Raw genomic sequence first — 23,299 nt, 5'->3', positions numbered from 1 at the left:
TCCAAGATACATGTACATGTATTTAAGTATAAAAATTTTCCACTTTTCCTTAAAAGATTATTTTTCGAATACAGTAATACTTTATGCTAAATTATGCTTTTATTTCAATTATAAAAGAAATGCATATATTCTGTAATGCAAGCACAGCTAGTGCAAATCTTACTTTATTCAAATTTACAACCTTTATAGTAGGAACTCTAACCACACCTTTATAGTAGGAACTCTAACCACACCTTTATAGTAGGAACTTTAACGACACCTTTATAGTAGGAACTCTAACGACACCTTTATAGTAGGAACTCTAACCACACCTTTATAGTAGGAACTCTAACCACACCTTTATAGTAGAAACTCTAACCACACCTTTATAGTAGGAACTCTAACGACACCTTTATAGTAGGAACTCTAACCACACCTTTATAGTAGGAACTCTAACGACACCTTTATAGTAGAAACTCTAACCACACCTTTATAGTAGGAACTCTAACCACACCTTTATAGTAGGAACTCTAACCACACCTTTATAGTAGGAACTCTAACCACACCTTTTTCTACAAGTTTAAATGGTCAAAAATTTTTATTCTCTTTTTACAAGTGCAGTCAACTTTCAGTAATTAAGATTAAACAGTCTCGTAAATCTGTTGGCTTGAATAATCAAAATCTCATGTTACACGACCCTATCAACATTCAATAAATGGTCAGATCATGTAACTTATTAAATACTCTTACTATTTACCACTTCACAATTTACTAGCGAGTACCCTGCGTTTTCAAATTATAGTATATTGCCAAGTATAATTAAAGGTGAAAATTTCTTATTAATTGGTAGATTTACTTTGGATAAGATCACCAATTATGGCTGAAAATCAGTATTTCATCAGGTTTAAATATCAAAATATTGGTTATCTATGTGGTAAAATAGAATGGACTGTAATGAAATTTTAAAGTGATTTATAGGCAAACAGGAAAATGAAATGCAATGAAAAATGTCATTTAAATACAAGTGCATTTTCATGTTTTGAAGAGTGGATCAAATACAATGAAAAATGTAACATTATGAAGAAAATTTTTATTTTCCGCAGTTAAACTGAAATTATGCTGAATTCTTCACATATGGTATTTAGCAATTTTAACTGTTTCAGAACTTGTGTGACTAAAGTACACTCACAATACAACTAAAACCAATAATATCTGGTCACCATATAAACATCTGTCTGAAATGTAATACAGTCTAACAGGTTTTAACGTGACTAACATTCACAAAAAACTCTTATATTTGTTTTGGTTTGCTAAGTTTTGTCATATTAAAGGGGAGTGGGTTAGGTGCATAACTATCCACATTAAGCTAAGTCACCTCTGATAATGCCTGAGTTGCTGTCAGCTTCAGATGCTCCTTCTCAAGATCTGATATTTTTTCGGTGTGACCTTTGACCTCAGAAGACGACAGGCCATAATGGTCCTTAGTTCTCAACAGAGCATTGGTTACCATGGCATCCTGTCGATCGGCCTCAGCATTCTGTACCATTTTCCTCATGTAGTCGAGCTGTTTCTCTAGGAGTTGACTTCTGGTCTCAGCAGACGACAGCTGGGATTCTAGCTCTAATGAATATCAAAATATGCAAATTCGATGCATGATAACTAATAAGTGGAAATGCATGAATAATAAACATATATTGTATTGAAATTCTCAGAAAGTAATTCTTATTTAATGTGCTTAAGAAATGAAAGATAATAAGAGAAATCAAGTTTATCTGATTCACCCAGAGAGAAATTTTGCAAACAGTAAGGATTTCAACACACAAATAAAGTTTTCATGAATATTAATGAATAAAAAATTAAAATAGTAAAGGCCTGAATTTGGCTTCCATGATATATCAGTAATGTGATCTTCATGTAAGAATAAAATTTGCCCATAAAACATTGAATACATCTCATTGTAAAAGTAAGTTTTCAAAATTAATTCATGTACAAAACAGATACTTCAAACAAATTACTGGCCTGGAAATTTCTACCAACAGGAATTATATAGTTTGTTTTGCAGTTTACAATCAATAAGAATATTAACTTTCCTTTACAAATACAAATTTTAACGGTTAGTTTTCCATGGCAATAGTATGAATAATTTATCAACACAAATTCAGTTGAAATGGTATATCATAAGATAAAATGAAGACTTAGGTGAATTTTACTGTCAACAATAAATGGCAATAAATAAAATACATTACAGATTCTATCTAGCATCTAAAATTTGAATACATGGGGAATAAAACTGAAGGAAAAGCATTAGATTAACAGGAGTCTACTCAGTCGGATTATTCTTGTTTTACCATCTGTAATTGCAAAATAATATCCTACATTTTGTTTTGGAAAACTACACTACTTGGTACCAACATATGACTTTACCATTGATTTTTCATTAGAAGTGTATTTATCAAGAATTAAACATGTGTAAAAATTCCCATTTTGTTCAACACTAATGTATTAGTTATCTCCCCTTTATTTTGTGCATTTCTACAACTGAAAACCATGATTGATTAAAAAAATTCAAACCCTGGTTGTAAGGTAAGAAGAAAAAGTTTGGGACTCTAAATATAGTTTTTTTTTGTTTTTTTTTTTGTTTCTTTCATCAATCACCATAATCCAATTTTCTTTCAATATCCTTAAAAATTGAATGGAAAATGTACTGTAATACTAGCAAACAAAAAGTTGTAAGATTTCCTTGATTTTACATTCCACACTGCGTAACTAAATGTTCATACAATCATTTTATAATACGTACCACTTTCCTATTCTTTTTTTCCAAGCCTTACAAAGCTTTTCGATAAAATTCTATATGCAAACTCTCTTTCTTTTGCAATTTGACAATTCAATCATTATTCATAGTAGCAAAATGCAGAACTGCTTATAAAAACTAAAAAAATGGTCCACTAATAAAAGTAGCAAATCAAACACAAAAAGCTTATAGTTTTCACCTTCTTTGCCCTTTTGCAATTTATCTGAAATTAATTTAACAAAAAAACAAATTAAAAATATCTTATCTTAAATGTCAAAAAAAAAAATAAAAGAACTTCAGTGAGACTTTTCCCATAAATTACTCTTTCATAACCAAAAATAGTCAGGTTTAACTTATATACCAATGAAAGCTTGTTGAACATGCAAGATTGTGATTAGCAAAATTAAGACACTTTTTTAAAATCGTCTACAGAGTTCCAATATGACAAAGTAAAAAAATCAGAGACAAATTTTGACAGCTGACACATTGCCAAATTGGCCAAGCATCAATGCTGGTTTAAGCCTGAAACAATTCTCTACTATAAATGTGCAAAGTGACACAAAGCAACAGACCACAGGTAGGCATGCCACTCCACTCGGACATATTGTTCTGACTCCAAACAACCATTTATCAGTCTATTCCCTTAAATACTGCATGCTTTGTGAAGAAACAGTGGCAACAAATTTAAAGTCTTTGGTGAATCAAACCCAAGACCTCCTGCATTCCACTTAATTATTAGAAACAAAACCCAGCAAGTGTCAATGTATCCAGGGACCAAGTAAAACTTAAGATTTATGACAGTTTTCAAAACAGGGAATTAAGTTTTCTCCTACAAGATATGATGATCGAGTAGGGTTATAAAACAATCCCCTACTTCTAAGTGATACAGAGCAACAGGTTTAAAAAATATATATCATGAGTCCATGTGAAACTCTGACTCTACAGTCAAACTTGTTTCAGTAACAACCTGTACTCGTCAATAACCTTTTTTAAAAGACTTGGATTTAATTAAAACATCTTTATATAAAAGCTAACCTGTATGTTAGGACCACCTATCTTATGAGACCAAGATTCTATTCTCCTTTCAACAGTCTCTAAAGACAGGTTAGACTGTCTTACAGAAAAAACATTGTTTGATTGTTGGGGTTTAACAACCGAGCAGCAATATTTCAGCAAAATTCAGGCAATACAGAAAAAGAAGCACAAAGACAAGAGAAATCCAGAGAAATACTCTTGACTTCACTTTAGCAGTAGAAATTTAGACCAGATACACCCTGTGTGTATAAGTTAATGTTATACTGTTACTTATAACAACAAAATGAAATAAATATGTGTCACATTTATAACCGTGAAAAATCTAAGTTAACGATTTATGATTACACAGTGATTACACTTGTCATGACACTCAAGTGTGCCTGAGAGCTGATATTTCTCGTAACATTTACGTTAAAACATTGAGTATTTGGGTATCTTGAATGTTTTGAAGATTGATATTGATTCTACAAAAAAAAATGAATACAGTTTGAATCTCATTGATGATTGCTGTCTATCCGAAGTGCAACCTTTCGTTCAAAGCATGATGTTTCTAGGAGAGAATGAAATGCCTTCCTTGTAAAAGTACAAGAGAGTTTATACAGTCAAACCTCTCCAAACTGTACCTCTTTTGGACTGAGGAATTTGTTTGGTTTAAACAAATGTTGTTTTAATACAGGCTGAAAAAGTATTGATATTGATATCAAGAGACTTAAGAATATGTTTGGTGTACACATGTTACCAGTTTATTCAGGGTTCAGTTTAGACAGGTGTTACTATACTATCATTGGTTTCACTGTATCTATGGAAGATTTAATACGGCTCGATTATCTCAGAGTGTAAATACTTTGGTCCACTTTGAAGAATGTCAACATTTAAAACCAGTAAGTTCTTATAAGGAAAAACAGCATGTGATATCCAAATATCAAAGTAATGTCAGCATGTCTGTTAACTAGGATTGCAATTTAATTTGAAATCATTTTGATTATTTCCCAGAATGACATACAAATATAGACCAAACATTATAGACTTAGATTATTTTTGCCGGTTTGAATGAAAAATAATGTTTGTTTATTGCCTCTTAAGTTAAAATTGAAATTCATGACAATATAAGAAGTAATTGGTAAGTATTGATTCTAAAATATTTACAAGCCTCCTACATTATCAGGCTACAGTAAAACCTGAGTAAAAAATTTCATGATGCACAACAAAAAATAAAAGAAACTCTGACATTAAAACCTTTCATGATCCACAAAAAACTGAGTCAAACTTTTCATGATCCACAAAAACCGGACAATCAAGCTATTCATCATCCACATAAAACTCTGCATGATCCACAAATAAACTGTGTTAATGAAGGTGAATAAGATAATAAATAAGGGTATGGATTTCTAATACTTTCTCATCCATGTAAGTCAATACAACAATGACCCTTATGATAAAATCTTAACCAAATTTTTATTTTATTTTTCCAGTATCTTTCTTTACATATTAGTCCATGTACAATGTTTAATGAACCTATGTTAACTTAAGTATACAATGCATTAAATACCATTTTGTGTAAAAATCAGGCAATGGGTAGCACATTTTTTTCTCAATTTGGTCTTTTATGCCTCAAAAATATCTAGAAAACAATTGAAAAGCTATTTAAATTTATCTTGAAGCAACTGTGATATAGACATTTTTTTACTGCAACTAAATTTGATCTATCAATACCTTAAAAAAGGATTTATTTGAAGTGAAATCTTCCTGTATATTTGACTAATTCTAATGCTGCTGATGAGAGGTTACTCCTTGAAACATGTGTAAAGCATATCAAAATTTGCAATATACATGTATATGTTTGGTATTTTTTGTATGGTTATTTCTCATGGTTATGAGGTTTAAAAACTTGAATAAAGCAATAAAATTCTGTCTTTTTTTCCACTTTGTGTGCCAAACCTTACACATATTTTGTCTGACTCTTTGACAGAGAAGGACTTAAATATTGATTCTCACTGAAGTCTAAGATATTCAGTTGAAATGGAATAGAATATAAAAGGGTACAGAAAAGTCTAAGCTAGTATTAAGGAAGGATATGTTCGTATGTCTTTGCAAGATATATGCTGGATGTATGGTTTAAATCAAGCACCTGAAGAAATACATGTGTTAGGAAGAATAATATATATGTGTGTTTATTCCCCCTCTTTGTTGGTACTCCAGATATTTAAGCATTAAAAGAAGACCATTTTGTAATTAAAGTTGGAAGAGAAAAGCATCTATAGAGATTCTAAAATCCAATCAACACACTCATTACCATTCAATACTTTTTCCTTCTTTTTGTCTATAAAAATTAAATGATTAGAATAAGCAATTCTTTAAAAAGATTGGATAAGAAATAAATAATGTCAAAAGGGGTATACTGTTAAATTCAGTTTTACTTGAGAAAGTGCTTCTGTTTCAACTGAAGTAGTCAATGATCATGCTTAATATACATGTCCAAGAGGGAGATTCTATTCTTCTACTCTACCTTGAGGAAGTATAAGTCACATGTGCTAATTGATTATCCCTGCAGTTGACACATAAGGTTCTGTGGCTTCCTCATTTAATACATATACTATATTATTTCTGAATACTACAAATGACTACATGTACATACAATGTCTGTTAAAGTGCAACAATGGTTGGACAATATAAGCATGTGATTTTCTTGTGACCATTATTCTAGCAGGGTATATATGCAAAAGAGAAAAGCAAGGTGAAATACCTTGTGACTGTGAAAGCATTTTGGACGCATCTTCTCTCAGCTCTGAGTGTGATTTAAATGAAAATCGAGTGGACAAAGGGGTCCCTTCATGGCTACAATCCTGTGAATTAAAAGGCTGACTTTTCAGTGTAATCCCGCCATTTTCTTGATGTGAATTTAATGTAACATGATTGGATGACAATGGGAGGTCACTCTCCCTACCTTGTGTATTTTTAGACACAGTTGATTGACGTGGTTCCTCTAAATCCCTATCACGTTGCAGAATGTCCCGATATTTGTTTGTTTCTACAGCTAAGCACTTTAAATTATCCTCAGCAGCGCCTCTTTCTAGTTCTAATTTCCGTATCTTTTCTTGAAGATTTTTCAAAGCAGAAATCACAGCTGAAAAAATAAATTAAAATTCATGTTTAATTTTGTACCACGGACATGTAACAAGATGCTCCGAGAAGCCTGAATTGCTCATCTTGTTAAATTTTGTCATAGTCACATAGTTAGTGCTAATGTAGATCTTTAAATTTGGAAAAATTACAGCTATAAAATTTATCGACAATTTAAATAAACAATATCATACCAAAAAAAGGGTAATTTTCGTGTGGTGCTTATTTTGGAGTATTTTAGAGTATTTTAGCAGTTTAGTCCGAGGTCTGGGATCCTGAATTTGTAAACCAGAACCTATGAAATCCTGTTTATCTAAGTCCTGGACCTAATCCTCCTGGAAAGTTGACTCAAACCCCTGGAAAGTGACTGACATCAAACATAATCATTGCTAAGACCCTCAGAAATGTTGATTTCTAATTGACTGTAAATACATGAAAATGCTCTTTATCATTCAATGTAAGCCTTTATAGTATGCCTCATTCAATTTTAAACAAGCATGTCATTTTAAGCAATGGTGCGCCATAAAATGGAGATCAATAAAATCATAAATACCAGTACAATATACAAATCAATTACCCGATCTTATACTTAATATCAATACATTATGAAGTACATTAGTTCAACATAAATTACCGCCCCTCTTTATTACTTTCACATAGGAATAATAGCCATCTAAGCTAATCCTCTTATTGCCAATTGTCATAGACTTTTAATCTAATAGTAGAATATGTTTCCTATAACTCAGGAGACTCAATTACAGATTAAGTACATGTCTTTGTAAGAATCTGATATAAATGCATAAAATCTGAAATATGCATGTAAAAAAGCCATTAATTTGACAAAATACTATCACTCCAGGATGTCTTCTCTATTTGAAATTGCATAAACTGAACATGTTTTGAGATTATTCGTAAGAATGTTAGACAACTGACGTTTTTGACAGTTCTCCACCCCTGAGAAGTTAATACACAATGCATTTCCATGAAATTTTAACTAATTTTAGAAAAAACATGAAAAATCTTGCCTTTATTACTTTACTCTGATGGTACAAGTAAGTCATATTGTACTGTAGTGGATTATTTCATAACACTGTTTCATCTACTGCATAATTCTTGTACAGACCGTTACTTCAGGCTTATTGGGTCTCTTAATATTTAAATAGTGAGTTATTCATTACATGTTTCATCCACTGCATGATTCTTATACAGACTGTCGCTTCAGTCTTATTGGTTTTCTAATGGTCTCACTAACCACTTCCGGGTCAAATGGCCACCCCCCTATGTAGTACCAAAAACACACTGAACCTAGACATATGCATTGTAAGTGCATTATTTGTGTGTATTATGATTAAAAGTAGTCAAAATAAAGCTGAGAATGTCTACTTTAAAATCATATATGTAATTAACTACAAAAGTGTATGAATATTGTTTACATGTGTGAGTAATTTGCCTCCATGCTGTCAGTTAGCAGAACAGGTAAAAATGTGGATTTTCAGTATTATTTATTCAAGTAAATTTTGTGAAGAATTTCTACTATGATCGTACCATTAGCATAATGATTTTGGAAGCCTTATTTTCCAAGCTTCGCAACGGTATGCAGCTTTAAGATGTCATTTGTCCTGGGAATTCACAGTGAGACTTTGAAAATTACTTTTTTAACATGTAAAGTAATGGAAACGTTAGAAGTGGTTAGTGAGACCATAAATTAAATTATGACATATTTCAGAGAAATGCATAATTTGAGGAAAATTGCCTTTCCTGGTCATTATTTCCATTTTCCCATAAAATCAGTATAGTGATATTGGTAATCTGGCTATATTTTAAGATGTGCATTGTGCAAGGTAATTTAAAAAACACCATAGCAACAAGATTTTTATCAGTAACAGTGACTCATAACTTGACGTCATCCATGAAATACACAACGTCACTGCTTGGGATATTCAAAGTACTCAAATAGTCACACAGCACAGACTAAGAATCACACAGTAATGAAATAGGTATGATATAAATTGTTGAAATCTGTTCTTTTTTCATAATGATAAATGATATTTACTATTACAACTTCTTGAATTATCATAGGTATCAATTTGGTGTGACAAGTTAGTTAAAATTGTAATTTTTTAGTAATTTAGGGAAAATATCACTGAGGGGCATGATATAAAAATGACCATTTCTTTGTAGTCCTATGTCTGATTTTGATAGTTTTGGTCTTATTAGACTCACAATACCACAAGCTTTCATAAAATGTAAAAACAGAAAAACATAAAAACTCATAAAATGTTTTTAAGGTCTCACTAACCACTTCCGGGTCAAATGGCCACCCCCCTATGTAGTACCAAAAACACACTGAACCTAGACATATGCATTGTAAGTGCATTATTTGTGTGTATTATGATTAAAAGTAGTCAAAATAAAGCTGAGAATGTCTACTTTAAAATCATATATGTAATTAACTACAAAAGTGTATGAATATTGTTTACATGTGTGAGTAATTTGCCTCCATGCTGTCAGTTAGCAGAACAGGTAAAAATGTGGATTTTCAGTATTATTTATTCAAGTAAATTTTGTGAAGAATTTCTACTATGATCGTACCATTAGCATAATGATTTTGGAAGCCTTATTTTCCAAGCTTCGCAACGGTATGCAGCTTTAAGATGTCATTTGTCCTGGGAATTCACAGTGAGACTTTGAAAATTACTTTTTTAACATGTAAAGTAATGGAAACGTTAGAAGTGGTTAGTGAGACCAATACTTAAAAAGTGAGTTATTCATACCATGTTTCATCCACTACATGATTCTTATACAGACTGTCACTTCAGTCATATTGGGTCTCTAAAAGCTAATTATTTGTCAAGGACTTTTCTGTTTGACATTTTGCCTAGAAAACTATTTAACTTTACTGGACCAAAGAATCTGCCATTACAATGCTTTGCTTTTATCAAAATGTATATATTATTTTCGCATTGCTAAAAGTCTGTTGTCAATCCATTACCCCCTCATCCCCACAGGATAACCTCTTCCATCTATTGAAGATATTTTTCTGAATATGGTCACTGTGACACATCAAGATGAGACTTGGAATGTATGTTTCTTGTGATTATAAACATATAAACATCTAACTTTCCTTAATGTTACCAACTTGTAATACAACATCCTATGAAAAAAGTCATGATGTTTACAAATGTATTATCAAGTCTAAATTAACTTAAAAAGTCAAAGAACTTTCAATATGAAATTTAAGTTTTATTGCATTCTTAGAAAAATGGCCAAACCATACATATCCATATAAATTTACTAAATTTATGTAAGCCAAAAGAGTGATAATTTAATAGTACCCATAATATTGCATCGTTGAAAAAAATGTCAGTCACTTAAAGTTAATAGATAATCCATACAGGTGTTTCTTTGGATTTAGCCTTGGAACTATAAAGTATTTACATGATATGCTCATTCAATGTTTGGAAGAATAATTGCTTTTCATTGCATAATACATGCACCATAATACATGTAATTTAAAATCATTTTCAATAAGACTATATATGGTACTTCAATAAAGGAGTAGTTCCATTACAAACTTACTAAGACGTTAAAAATGTCCTCTTTACTCTTACTATTATCATGGTCGTAAATGTTAATGTACTTTCCAAAGTACTATAATGGTATTTTTATGAGGCTTTTGGTTTAATCATAATTGATTTCTGTTTTGGTGCGTCAACCTTTTACCTTGTCAGACAGAAATGAGCAACACTGGCTTCCAAATCTGAGGGGTGAACTTAATTTTTAATATTTCCTTCAGTACCTGTCACTAGTGCCAAATACATTTTGTAACTAGCATTATTGTTATTATCATCCATTTGTGCCTGGAGATCAATTTTACCAGCACAAACATACTGAAACAGCTCTACTAAAGTATATGTGTCTGTACTGCTACATCAATTTTTGTTAATTGTGAAATTTTTTCAAAAAGAATTAGCAGCGAAAAAACTATGATTTACAAAATAATGCTAATCATAAAGAGGGTAAGGATAAGACATAGGATATTTCTACAAATTTGAGTCCTGGATTATTTTTCAAAACACATTTTGAAAATTTAAAAAATCAGGGTGGGCAGGGGTGAGAATTTTTTTTTAATCACGGCCTTAAAGTCTAAAAATTTCTAAGTCCCTATGCAGCTTATACCATGTGAACTTTGAGAGAAAAATATGAATTTGGAGTTCTTCAAGAAAGGTTGGGATAAATCAAGTAAAGGCTAATGGATAAAAATTCAGTCCATTATTGTTATATTCATGCAAGGCAAGAGTTAAAGGCAGTTAAATGATTCTAACTTTCTACATGATTAAATGTTAATTTATCAACAAAGCAACAAAAAAAAAAAAAATAAATAAATTTATGCATGATGTAGTTTATTCTAATGACAACTTAAAAATGACCATTTCTAAAACAGATCTTCCATTTTACATGTTACAGTATGTCAAAATACTAAAATACTCAGGATATTAGGATGTTTTTTTTTGCTTGTGAAAAAAATTCAATAGATTTTCAAGATGGCCACCATTCAGGAGAAATACTGGGTCAAACTTCACGCTTCACTTACCAGATCTGTTGTAATATTTGGACCTAGCTTCAATAAATCACATAAAAAAAAACATCAATGAAGACCTCAACAAACATGTAATAATTTCTTGATTTGAGTAAATAGACTTATACAACCTTGATATTTCCAGCCATTTTCACAAAAATGGATTTGACAAGTGCATAAAATAAATCAGTCTACATGTACAGTGATTTCAACATGTAAATAAGATGTGAATGAATTAATAGGCACTTAGATAAGAAATGCATACAGAGTACATGAAAAAACAGCATGAACTGTTACTGTATTAGAACATTTGTCTTTTTGAAAACATAAAAAGAAAATAAAAAGAACTGAATATAACTAAAACCTTATCACCAGCTGCTAATTTTTTGTAAGGGCTGTAAGAGTACTACACAAATATAGTACGGCTAAGTTAAAATAAAAGACTGAATGTACAGTATTGTTGTAGTAAAGCAATTACAATGCCTAAAACAACAACTGATTTCCTTTTGTAAAAATTAACAAAATGCATTTCCATCGAGAGCCTCATTAAGATGACTGAAATGTAGTAAATGTATAAACAAAACACAACAATACTTGTAAACAATGAGCTAATTACACAACAAATTTAGTGTGTCAAATCTCAGTTAAATACCTGTTCTATTGTTTTCAGGGTACGCCTTTGTTGGCTTAGACTGACGATAATCATCATTTATAAATGGCTTGTTTGGGTATTCGTGGTATAGTGTGTGATCGTGGTTCATTGTGAAGCTTTCGTCTTGATTTCTGTACAGAGGGCGCTTTGCTGGACTCCGTAAAGATCCCATACTAGGTGAAAAAGTCTGAAAAAAAAGGAAAATTGTAGCTTTTTCCTTTACAAATAAAATTAAGTGTATATTGTAAACTAATACATGAACTGGAAAAGTTTTGATGAGAATGCAACATAATGTGGGGAAACTAGCACACAAATGCTTACAAATGTAACCAGGGCCTAGTCTAGAGGGAGATATGAGCAAAAAACTTCTCCTTGTTTGTGCTCACTTCTCCCATCTGTCTTTGACAGGGAGAAGTTTTTGTAATAGATTAAATTGACAAAAATGCCAATATTGTTATTTTTCAAACTAAATTGACTCTTTCCTTGTCCTTGATTTCTAGATTAGGCCTTGTGTAACATTTTGACGTTTCAAATAACTGCCACCTTAAAAAGTGAGGGCCAATGCTTTGAATGTGATATCCACACTTTACCATTTTAAGTTATAGCAAAATTCATGTTCTGTATTGTAAATTGTGAACAGTGCAGAAAAAAAAGCACAATGTACAGGCAGTAAAACATAATACATTGTCTTATACCAATCATTGTATCCAAGTTTTGGTGGAAGACAATATTTTAGGGATTAAAATGTTTATAAATGTTGCATGTTCAGTGAAGTACATGATATGCATGTCTTCCGGATGCATAAACATAATTCCATCATTTTTCAATGTAAGAATATGCGTCGTAAGTTTTCAAGTACCGCATCTGGCAGAAATATTTATACTGAGTTAAAATAACATTTAAATGTTAAGAAAATAAGTCGTTTTACAAAATTAAAACTTACTTGGTCATCTTTCCCAAGACAAAAAGCTTTATGCTTTAAAGGGCCAAAATTGGTAAACTAAATTTATTTTTAGTAAACAGATATTTCAATATCTTGAATAGCTTAATGATCTATGCTACATCAGTGTGACATTTATGCGAGAGAACACAGAAATAATAATAATAGGCCTGTGGACAATTCAATATTTTGAATTAAGCTATATCTATGAATCAGACTCCAAAATTAAAAATTTCATTTAACAAAACATACTGTTAGAAGAAAACATTGAAAATATAAAATAAGTCAGTTCTGTGTAATGCTATAAATTTTTCCTCTTTGCAAAAACATGCTTTGTTTGAGTTTGAAACTCTTATACAAAAAGTGGTCAAATGATACCTGAAGTATTCGATTGACCTTTAATCAAACTAATGCTTAATGAAAATATTTATGCAACAAAGTCTTCTTATTCTGGCAATCCTTTAATTATCACAGCAAAAGACAAAGTTAAAAAATACCTTATTTTTAAAAAAAAAAAAAAAAAAACCATTTTGCATGACAATACCTTGATCATTTTGTTAACTATTTCCTTTCATAGATTCCTTAAGAACTATATTCCTCACAGAAAGTTTTAAATGCAATGAATGACTTTAACACCAATATTATAACATAAACATGTTTGCACCTGTTCAGGTAATCACATTTACCTGTTGTTCAGGTGTGAAATCCAATAGGCTTACCTTTTCAAATCACTTTTCCTTTCATATCAATTATGTAAATTAATGACCAAATATAGAATTTTGTGTATTCAGTAATTAACTCTGGAATGCAAATTAAATTTGCTAACTCCTTTATTGACAGACATAACTCCTTCATAAATATGAATACTTTCACATGTTTGTATATGACTAATTATAACCATACATTTACATGTATGTACATACAATTCATCAGAAAGAAAATGAAATGGTACTTTTCTGAAAAATATTGCAATTTTGATTGCTATAGAATTGAAAAGGATATGCCATGTACATGTGATTCTTACCTTTCAAATATTTTTTCCTTTTTCTACTTAAGTGTAAAAATTAATTATACATCATCAATAAAATTTCAGAATTAAGAATACAAAATTCCAATTTCTATCTTCAAACATTAATATAGCCCTACCAATCAATGTCCTGTCTAAATCTGAGAAGTCTTGGGCAGTGCATGACCGCGACAGACTTCAACTACATTTGTACAATAAAGCATTGTAAAAATCGCATAAATAAAAACAAGTATGGGTCTAAAGAACTAAACCAGCTATATTTAGATGATATTCAGGTGCATATATTCTATTATACTAAAAATCACATTCTTGTATCTGATCATAAAACTGCAAATAATAGGATGTACCATCATACGACGAATTGGAAATTAAAACTTTACAAAATGAATTCAATAGTTATCACTTTTCATCTCTTTAGAGAGAAGTGAAAAACATCATAAAAAGCAATATAAATGTAAATTCTCTTAACATGACTTGACTTGAGGCATACTTCGAAAAAAGAACCGTTAAGCTGGAAAAGATAGTTGAAATTTTATCGACACAGAGCATCTAATTGTATTATTCCCTTTATTCATCGAGTCTAAATGGTAAACAAAACAAACAGATAAAAGTTCAATGTAGCATATATCTTCCATTTAAACCATTCAATTCAGAAAGGTTAGGCATATATGGCTAACAATTGGGCTCATACAGAGCTCCATTTCACAAAAAGTTTCATTTATCGAATAACATCACTGAGCATTTCAAACTGTATTCAAAAGGAAAAAATGTCCAATTTTATGGATCAGATCAATTCCCTTGCACATCATATTGGGAAAAAATTGAGATTTTATTTTCCTATTTTGGAATGAAAATTTGGCCATTATGAGCATTTCAATAAAGGAGATCTTTAATTGATCAGTAAAATTTGAAAGAAACTTCAATATGCAATTGACATTTCAGAAGACTGCACTCAAACCTTTAAACCTTTTTTTGTTGAACTGAAAATAAAGCGATGAATTGGTAAGGTAGGAATGACACCTCGAGGAGTCTTATAATTTCATAATTGGAAATTCAGCACTCTAATTTCTTTTTTTTCTGGTGTAGTATTCATCCGAATATAAATCAAAGTGCTGTAAGCACTGAAGGGGTTAGATTACTGTCATGTTGAAAGAATGCAGTAGCTTCATAAGCTCATTTTTGTGGTAAAGTATATTTTCTATACTAGCATTTCCTCAAAAATATACTGTCAAAACTATTTTTTTATCTTGTTTTTTCCCCATCTTATACATGTTATATCAACCATGATTTTAAAGAAAAGTAACAAGTTCTAGTCACAAAATAAAAACAAGACCAAGCTCCAAAGAGCAAAATGAAAATGACAGAAACTGTATAATTATACCACAAAGTTTACTTCCTATATAAGCATGTATCTACCATTAAATCAATGACCTCATCATCACATCTTTCATGGAGTTTTCTGAGGACAAAAATCTGACCACTCAATCACTTGCATGATACATGTAAATTGATTGATCGTTGTTTACATCCAATGGCAGATACATTGTATTTCATGCATTAAGGCGTTTTATCAATCCAACAGAATCTGCTTTGTACTAGTCCAACATGATGAGCCAAATTTTTAATGAAGCAAAAGCCTATAAGCAGGCATGTCACCCATTCAAACCACAAGCCAACCGGTTGTTTCTTTATCTCCTATATAGTGCATGCTTGGCAAAGAAGCAGTGACTACATATTTTAAAGTCTTGGAGAAACTTGGTCAGGGAGATTCAAACCAACAACCTCCCACACCCTACCAAGAGACCACCAAGATGGTACATTACATGTTATACATGTAACATACATGTAATTCAACTTTATATCTTTCTTTGACAAAAATGCAAGGGGACAACTATTGTAAATGCATAATGATGCAAATTAAAGAAAAAAATTATAACCTGACTTATCAAACAATCAATATACAAAATTATTTGTCTAAACCATATAATATTTTGTTTACATGCTGCTGTTCACTAATACACTGAAACCTGTCACGTTCCAAGGGAGGACAAAATCTTGGTCATATAAGACAGGTGGTCTGTATCAATGTTAATTTTGTATAGAATGCACCACATAGCAATATATTTTAATCATAGTTTCTTAATACAGGTTATTACTGAATACAGGTGATTGCTAATATAGGTTTGACTGTTACTTTTTAGACTTTACCATTCTTACAGGCCTACTTTTTGCAAAAGTATTGCAAAACTTGTTATCTACACTACTAAGATTATGACATTATTCTATCACTTCAGAGTAATTCTAGACATTCAAATTTAATTTCAAGAGTGGATTTTTTTCTTAGTTTCAAATGAAAGATCCACTTGAAGAAACCAAAGTCTTCAATAAATTGCCAGTGAAAAAAAAGGTCAAAGGTCTAGGACGTGAGTAAATGAAATTTAGAAGATCAAAGGCAGAAATTTTATACCCACATCAGTTTGAACCTCTGTATCCTGTTCTGAAAGCACGCTGGTAGTGCTGATTATGAAGTTTTGGAACAGCTGCATGTTTATTCCTAAATGTGTATCAATATTATAAAAGATAAGACCTAGATGACAAAGCACTTTTAATGAAAAACAGAAAACTAAATTTTTAAGTATTCAAAGGGTGAAAAGTATTCTAATACCAGTAAATTCCCTAATCATTTATTAATATATTACAGACATAAAATAAACATTTTTTGAACAACTTTAAAATGAATATACACAATGTACATTAAACATCGACAAAAAAAATTACCAAATAAAGCAACAAACATATATTTCATCCCACCTGAAAATGTTTTCCTACACTCATGAACGCCATCTTTAAAATGGAATTCTGGGATATCATAAGGTTCATGGATGACAATGGAAATAAATTTTTAATAAGAAATCAGATATTTAATTATACAATGATTGTCTTAATTGATTTAATTACTACCCGATAGAATTAAACAAAAGATATGACCACAAAAGGCACAAGGCCATTTACTAAGTAAGTTAAATGTCAACAATGAGACTACTAGGGCTGATACATTGTAATACTACAACAAACAAATATGTATGAATACACAACAGGAATTATTCCTTTTCCTATTTTTAATTATGTTAAAAGTGGTATGAAGTACATGCACTTGTAAGTACACATAGAAAAAGGAAAAAAAGAAAAGTTCTTTCCATAGTTAAGCTAGGCCTTATAGGCCAGGTGAACTAAAAATGAAAAAAAAAATCAGAATGGTTCTTTCACTGTCATTTTTTACTACATGTATACAAGTTTGACCAGCCATTACTTTCTGTAAACAGACATATATTTTGTATTGCTATAGACAGCTATTGAAAATTATCATACCTAACTGAAAAGAGAAGTAGTAACTTGAAAAATGAGGAAACATTTTCTTATTTACATGTTCATTTTTTACTGCAACACACAGGAAAACTAGTACAAACAGACCCACTTAAAGTCTGAGGGTTTTGTTTTGATTCAAGTAAATGTTTGTTTTACATCCATTACAACACATAGAATTTGAAATATAATAAAACTGATATACAACAATGTATTTATGTTCAAAAGATTTTATATGTGTCTATTGATACATGTTTTATTCAATACATGAATTTCTGGTACAGTGAAACTTGTCTAACCTGAACCCCAAATAAAGCAAAACCTTTCTAAACCAGACACTAAAACTCCTTTTACATCAGTTTAAATCTGCTTTGAACCAGGGTAAACCATCAAACAGATTTTATAGTCCAATAGGGTTTCGGTGTGTAGGCAGGTTTCACTTACATGTAATCATTATCAAAGACTGAAGTCCTCAAAGTCACTAATCATCAAATATTCTATGCCACTGATTTCAGCTTGCTTTCAACATCCGAAATAGCACTAACTCAAGCGAAGTTCCTATATGCTGTAGAATCAGGTAACTTCCGTAAGCATCTTGGTTCACTTGATTACTCTTTTGTAACCGTGATGACCCGAAAACAACCTGGGGTAATGTTTTCATTCCACAAGTTTCTCTCAAACTTTCAGGGATATTTTTGGGTCGCTAATGACATTGACCAGGGAACCAGATTAAATAACTGGAAACACCTGAATTAAAGACTCGGCATTTCTCAGTAATATTACAGAAAGTTCAATGCTAATCAACCATTTCATCTTTTCATGTACTTTTCTATTCTCATACATGTACAAGTAAAAAAGACATGTAGAACAGATGTGCATGGTAAATACGAGGTACATTTTTGTCTTGTATTAAGCTAGAAATGATGGTTCTGTGGCACTTATCTACAGCATAAGGTTGTGTAGTAATATATAATTTTGCAAATCATGGGCGAATGTAAAGTTACAGAAATTATTCAATAATATAAATGACTTAACAATGTTTTAAGAAATGTGCGTTCCCAGGTTTAGAACATTTTCATACATTGTACATCATAAGTTAAAGTGGCAAAATTTGAGATCATTGTCTTTTTCTTTGTTGAACCATTAAATCTGAGAAGAATCACAGAAATTCCTCAGACAAAATTTTTCTTGCCATGTGTTTTTTTTCTAGTAAGGTTTGCTGGCCCATTGGCACTATCCATAACTTTCACTATAAAGACGAAGGCATGACAGATAATCAACAAGTCAAAATGCAAGATGCAGTTTCTCTGGAGTCTTCTAGTGACTGTTTGTTAAAAACAAAGGAAGTTGATTTAATTTAAACAAAGACACATGGGTAAAGCAAGTGTGACATTAGGCCAGGGTATGAAACTCACTCAAATTCTAGCCAGTCCTGAATACAATATTCCAATATATTTACTATATGGCTATATAAATTTTTGCTAAAATTAGCCAGCCCTACCGTCTCGGGTTGACGGGCAGGCTACTGTTTCTAACTCTGTCATTAAGGAAGGACATGAGAAAAGCACTGAGACAACTAGTCTCCAAGTCTCCATTAATGGCAGATATATTTTGTCTCCAAGTCTCCATTTTTGGCAGATGTATTTTGTCTCCAAGTCTCCATTAATGGCAAATATATTTTGTCTCCATCAATGGTACTTTGCTTCATAGTAGGTACATTTTGCCTGTTGTCAGTCAACTTTTTCAATAAGGTATACAATAAATAGAAGACACAAAGTGACAATAAAACCATTGTAACAAGTAAGAAAATTTACAAGGATATTAGACAACAATAAAATAGAATAACAGACAAACTTGGTAGGTCAATTTAAAATTTGAAAGATTGGTTCGTAGAAATCTTTTTTATCTCTGCCACAATTTACTTTTGTTGTCTCTTTCCCACTTTTTATTAACTTCATATATTTATTTTATATGAAATGTTTACCAAGCATAAATTTAATCAAAATTTAATAATATGGTCCACCAAAATGATCAGATGAACCAATAAACTTTCAATAAGATGTTAACAAAAACTAAACAAAGATAGGTTTGTGTAAATCATCCTCTTGTTATTAAATATTTAGGATGACAAACAAATCTGTCAAACAGGTTTAAATTTGTCTTACCTAGTTCTACTTTACTCCTCTACACAGCTACAGGCAAAATACTTCACATAAATTCATGTGAAGACTCAATTCACTGAAGCCTGTCACAAAATTATTTGCTTATGAAGGTAATTAAAGAGCAACTTGTAGTATGATGTGACTGCAGTGGCCAAACAGTTAGGACAAGTGTGCACAAAATAACTGGTTTGTACACAAAAATATGGCACAAAATTTGAAATTCAATCGTTTTCAAAATCGAACCAAAAATAATAATGTCAGTTTTTTGGAGTGTCCCCATTGATTCTTTATAACTGGAAAGCAGTAAGAGATATCTGAAATCTGATTGAAAAATGTAGGTAGGATTTTTCATAAGGAATCCAATGAAAAAAAATTCAAAATTGGACCAAAATTTTTAAAAAAGTATATTTTTTGGGCATGGCCCAATTTGTACCTCTATAACTCCAAAACAGTTAAAGATAAGACTAACCCTGTTAGCAATTTTAAAACAGAATTTCAAAAAGGATTAGATTGATTCTCAATCGTAATTGAAGTGCTGAGGTACTGAGTTAAGGAAGACCTCAAAAACATAAAAAATATGCATACAGTATAACCCAATATTTTATGCTAAATAAACCGATCAACTGGTCATTTTTAAGAATAACCAGTTGTTTTAATGCAATGCATGTTTATAGTGTTTGTTAATTTGTGTATTTTTAGATCTTTTGTATTATGCTTCTGGTATTCCTGGCCATGTACTTTCATGTCCCTGAACTTCAGTTATCATAAATAAACTATATTTGACAGATGCTAATGATGACAACAATGACATGTTGATACTATTAATATACAACCCAAAAAAGTCTACTCTTCAGGTTCTTTTAAAATATAGAACAGGGGTCGCGATGGGCTTCGCCAATGTCGCAATTTGCGATCTTTTATTTTATCTGGCGACAAAAATAGCCCGTTGGCGATTTTCTTGGCGCCTAGGTTTTGTACATTCAAATTGACAGGAAGTTTATCAGCAACAGATATTCTCTCTAATTAAACAATTGTGTTGACACCTGGTCAGAGTTAATTGACTATGACCAATTTACGCCTGAAGGCAATTAATGGTAATTAGACCAGACAACTGGACTGACAATATCCTCATGGGAGATGTCAATCAAATGTAAATATATTACTGAGCCAATCAAACTCTCATCATCTGGTCAAAGATAAACACAATTAGCATGTGGCTACACACAAGTTTCACAGCCCTATTTAACCATGTGATACATTCAGGAACAGACTTACCTAATAACAGAATAAATCAAATCCAATTAACAATGATTATCCCATCAGGAAGTGTCTAAATACTTCGAAATGAAAGAATTGATAAAAGAAAATGGATGACATTTGTTTACACTTTTGCAATGTGACTTTTTTTGGTGGGAAAATCGGTAAACCGAATAGTGATTCCCAAAATCTAATTAAGGAAATGCTATTCAGATATCAAGACACAATTAATGGTCCATGGTACAAACTGTAGTTTGATAGAAATTTTATCACTTGAAAAAAAAAGAATCAAGCTTGTTAAAAATAATAAAAAAGTAAATTATATTGTATTAGATGAATTAGACCATAAAGGACAAAGGTGAACATGTTTTAAAATCAGGGACTGTATGAGAATAGTAATATAGTCTTTGATAGAAGTAAAATACCTGTTTCTGGAGTAGTACTTAATATTTTATGCATATGAAAGTGACAGACTATTGATTGATTGATTGTTGGGGTTTAACGTCCGAGCAGCAATATTTCAGCTATATTCAGACAATGAACATGGCATCTTTCCTAACACGGTGCACCACTATGGTTTGCGGTCAGGTTTTCCGTATTATAGCCTGACAACCCCAGCATGTAACACGCCAGGGGTACCCCATTCCACCACCTGGGGCACACATCCCAGTTGCTCTGTGGGCAGAGCGCCTAGCCCCTGGCTAGGTTTCTGAGCACTATTTAGTCGCCTTATACGACAAGCTTAGCGCTGCTGCAGGCCTATTCTTTTGACACCCGGACCTGCACGGGGCAGTGACAGACTAAAAAACCTACTTTATACATGCAGCAAGAGTGAATCTTGGGTACATGTATGTCATGAATAGAGAGGTTATTTTGATGAATTGACAAAGATAATTCATCAGTGAACTTAATACTGTCTTTTCTTAAAAAAATGGGTTTTTTTTGGCACCCTTTGGTTCTAATTTCTGAAAACTGGCGACAAAAAATGGCAGCTGGCGATATTTCTGGCGACAGAATTTTGGAAGCCAGAGCAGCCCCTGTAGAATAGTAAATTGAATAGATCACATTCAATGTACATGTGTAATTACATGAAACATTCAAATCTTTTTTTTTTAAAGGAAGTTCCAATAAATAACTGCAATTATGAGTTTATTAATGTAATTTTGTACCTTTGTCCTTAAAACTTATATGCCAAATACGTTCTTTGCTATTTCACTGAACTGAATTGGGATATGAATTTAACATGTTTAAGATAAAAGATTCTCTGAATTTTTTATGTGTTCTTTGAAGAATCCAAAGAAAGCCTTTTTTTCACACAGTAATGAATGCCATGTTATAACCAATAAGAATAGCTTAATCTTCTCTGACATAAAATAACAATTATTATTAAATCTACTACTTTTAACTTGTATCATCTTTGTAATTGAATTTGTAACATTATCAAGTTCAATAAAACCAATCGTACATTGTACATGTATTAAATACTGTTTATTGTACAGCTCATTTTAAGATGCTGATTGATAATAAAATCATTAAAATACTGCATGAAGAAGCATTAAGTAAAGTTTCAGCAAGATATTAACTACATTCATAAATTTATGACTAAAGGTATTTTGACAAGTTAAGTCCTAGATTTTGACTTTTAATATACAAAAATGTATTTAAACCTTAACAGTAGTCTACAAATTGTGTAAGTTATTGCCATTTATGAGTCTTCATGATGAAGAAAACTGACAATATTGCAATGAAACCAGAACAAATTTGTTACTTGGTGGACCATAAATCTATCATTGTTCCCAAGCTTTAACAGTGAAAGAACCATATCGCTAGTCAAAATCTACGACCATGTTGGAACTGAAAAAATTTTGGTCCAGTACAAGCTGCTTTGGTCCAGCATTTCTTGAATAATATTGAGAACCAAATCCATCATTTTCTCAGAGAACTTTGTGAAGGCTGTATTAATGAGCCTCTCATTGTGATTCCAGGCCTGTAAATGAGGGTCAATATTCCAAGTGGGAAATTTTGGGATCCCCTGACTGTTGAAGCTACAATAACATATGTAGGTGCCTGGAACACATTTGTCATGATTTGATTGGAAATATATTTGAGTTCTAGGCACTGCTAACCCTCAAGTGTTAACCTACTCCTACAACGTAAGAGGTTGGAATTCCGTTCCTCCATACCCAACCTCTTACTTTCAAGCGCCATACTGCATAACACTCGTTCCGCCATTCCTTGAAATCGGCAGAATTATAGTAAACTATTTTCCATTTAAAACCTTTCATACAGTTTCTTTACCATTACACGAGAGAAGGTCACCATACGATAAAGCTGAAACTAGACAGATAGAAAAGAGCTTGGCCACATTGGCAAAGTCATTTTGGACTCTGT

General features: G+C 31.6%; 1 protein-coding gene across 10 annotated transcripts in view; it reads right to left on the bottom strand.

The window, feature by feature from the left end:
• LOC148613342 (centrosomal protein of 57 kDa-like) overlaps positions 1 to 23,299 on the bottom strand; it is a 35,472-nt gene that overhangs the window by 10,816 nt on the left and 1,357 nt on the right. Inside the window, exons 1-5 of one of the 10 annotated variants that reach the window (XM_088586699.1) lie at positions 20,927 to 21,039; positions 12,160 to 12,346; positions 6,552 to 6,932; positions 6,102 to 6,128; positions 1,355 to 1,599 (exon numbers count right to left, since the gene is read on the bottom strand). In XM_088586699.1, coding sequence (XP_088442825.1) covers positions 1,355 to 1,599; positions 6,102 to 6,128; positions 6,552 to 6,932; positions 12,160 to 12,331 — 825 coding nt within the window. In that variant the 5' untranslated portion in view covers positions 12,332 to 12,346; positions 20,927 to 21,039. Of the gene's footprint in view, positions 1 to 1,354; positions 1,600 to 6,101; positions 6,129 to 6,551; positions 6,933 to 12,159; positions 12,347 to 13,643; positions 13,788 to 16,597; positions 16,681 to 16,937; positions 16,986 to 20,926; positions 21,040 to 23,299 lie in introns of those variants that run through there. The other 9 variants (XM_088586694.1, XM_088586693.1, XM_088586700.1 and 6 more) reach the window with 9 other exon arrangements.

Source organism: Perna viridis, chromosome 6, assembly GCF_037379345.1.
Source record: "Perna viridis isolate PV_CMFRI_1.1 ecotype Kerala chromosome 6, ASM3737934v1, whole genome shotgun sequence".
In the NCBI taxonomy this organism is placed as follows: Eukaryota; Metazoa; Mollusca; class Bivalvia; order Mytilida; family Mytilidae; genus Perna; species Perna viridis.
This window is presented reverse-complemented; position numbering and strand designations above follow the sequence as displayed.